The sequence below is a fragment of the Anopheles bellator genome, unplaced genomic scaffold (genome assembly GCF_943735745.2).
Source record: "Anopheles bellator unplaced genomic scaffold, idAnoBellAS_SP24_06.2 scaffold02308_ctg1, whole genome shotgun sequence".
Lineage (NCBI taxonomy): Eukaryota > Metazoa > Arthropoda > Insecta > Diptera > Culicidae > Anopheles > Anopheles bellator.
Window position 1 is genome coordinate 1 of NW_026686430.1, and position 1,267 is coordinate 1,267.

At 47.8% G+C, this 1,267-nt stretch overlaps 1 protein-coding gene across 1 annotated transcript in view; it reads right to left on the minus strand.

Moving 5' to 3' along the window:
• Positions 1–50: 50 nt before the first annotated feature.
• The window catches only part of LOC131214755 (uncharacterized), a gene marked incomplete at both ends in the record, with an annotated part of 1,416 nt that continues 199 nt past the window's right edge, over positions 51–1,267 (minus strand). Inside the window, 2 exons of the mRNA XM_058209086.1 lie at positions 51–607; positions 669–1,208. Coding sequence (XP_058065069.1) covers positions 51–607; positions 669–1,208 — 1,097 coding nt within the window. The remainder of the gene's footprint in view (positions 608–668; positions 1,209–1,267) is intronic.

A 1,267-nucleotide genomic window follows, 5' to 3' on the forward strand; every position in this document is an offset into this window, starting at 1 on the left:
CACTTAAGCAAATATCTAAAACCGTTACCACCGTTACAACCGTTACTCACCGAACAAAGTCGCGGTACCATGTTGACTTCATTATGGCAGCGAATCAAATCACTACCGCCATCAGCTTGGCAATCTTTTCTGTCCATAGGAATAATCGAGATGGTTCTGTTCAGCAACTCCGATGAGTACTCCGATAGGAAATGTTTCAATAGTCCGTACGCACTAACTACAGGATACGTGCTCCATTCGCCGTCAGCACGACGGTTCCAAAGGCAGGACGGGCGATGTACCTTTGGATTGGTGAATTTTGCGATCTTCACGAGAGCGACGTCATTTTCTGGACGTCCTTGAACATACTTCGGGGACACATAAACATCTTTCACGGCGATACGTTCTTCGCCATCATAAGAGATATACTTTGGACCGCCTCGGTTGGTTGTGACGCAGGAAGCGGATGTCAGTAGATACTGGTAGTCGATCAGCGTAGCACCACATTCGTACAAGGATGGCGCAGTGTCGTCCCAGATTAAACCAAACCGCTGAAGAGGGTTGTGTTTTGCAAAATTAACTGTCGTCGAATTTTGGAGTCGTAAACAGCTCAAATCTATCGAACATTCTGAAAGCAATACAATTTAATGGTTTTTGCCATTGTTTCTAATCCTGTATGTTAGACTTACCTCCATAGGATAGAGTTTGGTTTACCTCTTGTTCGATCCAATCGATGTAAGAACTAATCTTGGTGTAGACTCCTGTTGATCCTGCGGTACAGGGTGTTCCGAAGGACACGATGCCCACCACCAGCGGAACTACAAGGCCTCCCACAGTTAACCGCTTCACACCGATCGGTCCACCCGAGTCACCCTCGCAGGTGTCCGTATCGTCACCAACCGCACAGAACTGATCGTCTCGAAATCCGTCCGGCATTTGCCTCCGACTTGTGACTATTCTCTCGGCGCAACTAGACAGCTCGATCTTGTCTACTTCCGCCCTCATCAACGTCGGACTGCGTCCCTCTCCAAACCCGGTACTACCGAACCCGATGGCATCCATCCGCTCAGGAGGTAGCGAAGGTTCTCTCCACAGACAAGCCCGACAGACTGCCCCTGAATATTTGATTGGCTCCGCCATGTGAATCAACGCCAGATCGAAGTATTTTCGCGATCCCCGGTACTGGGGGTGCACAATAATGCGGCCGATTCCAACCTGCTGTGCATATTTTCTTCTTTTCGTTTCTTTCTCTTTTTTACATCTGTATATTTTGTTTTTTTTTTTTTCT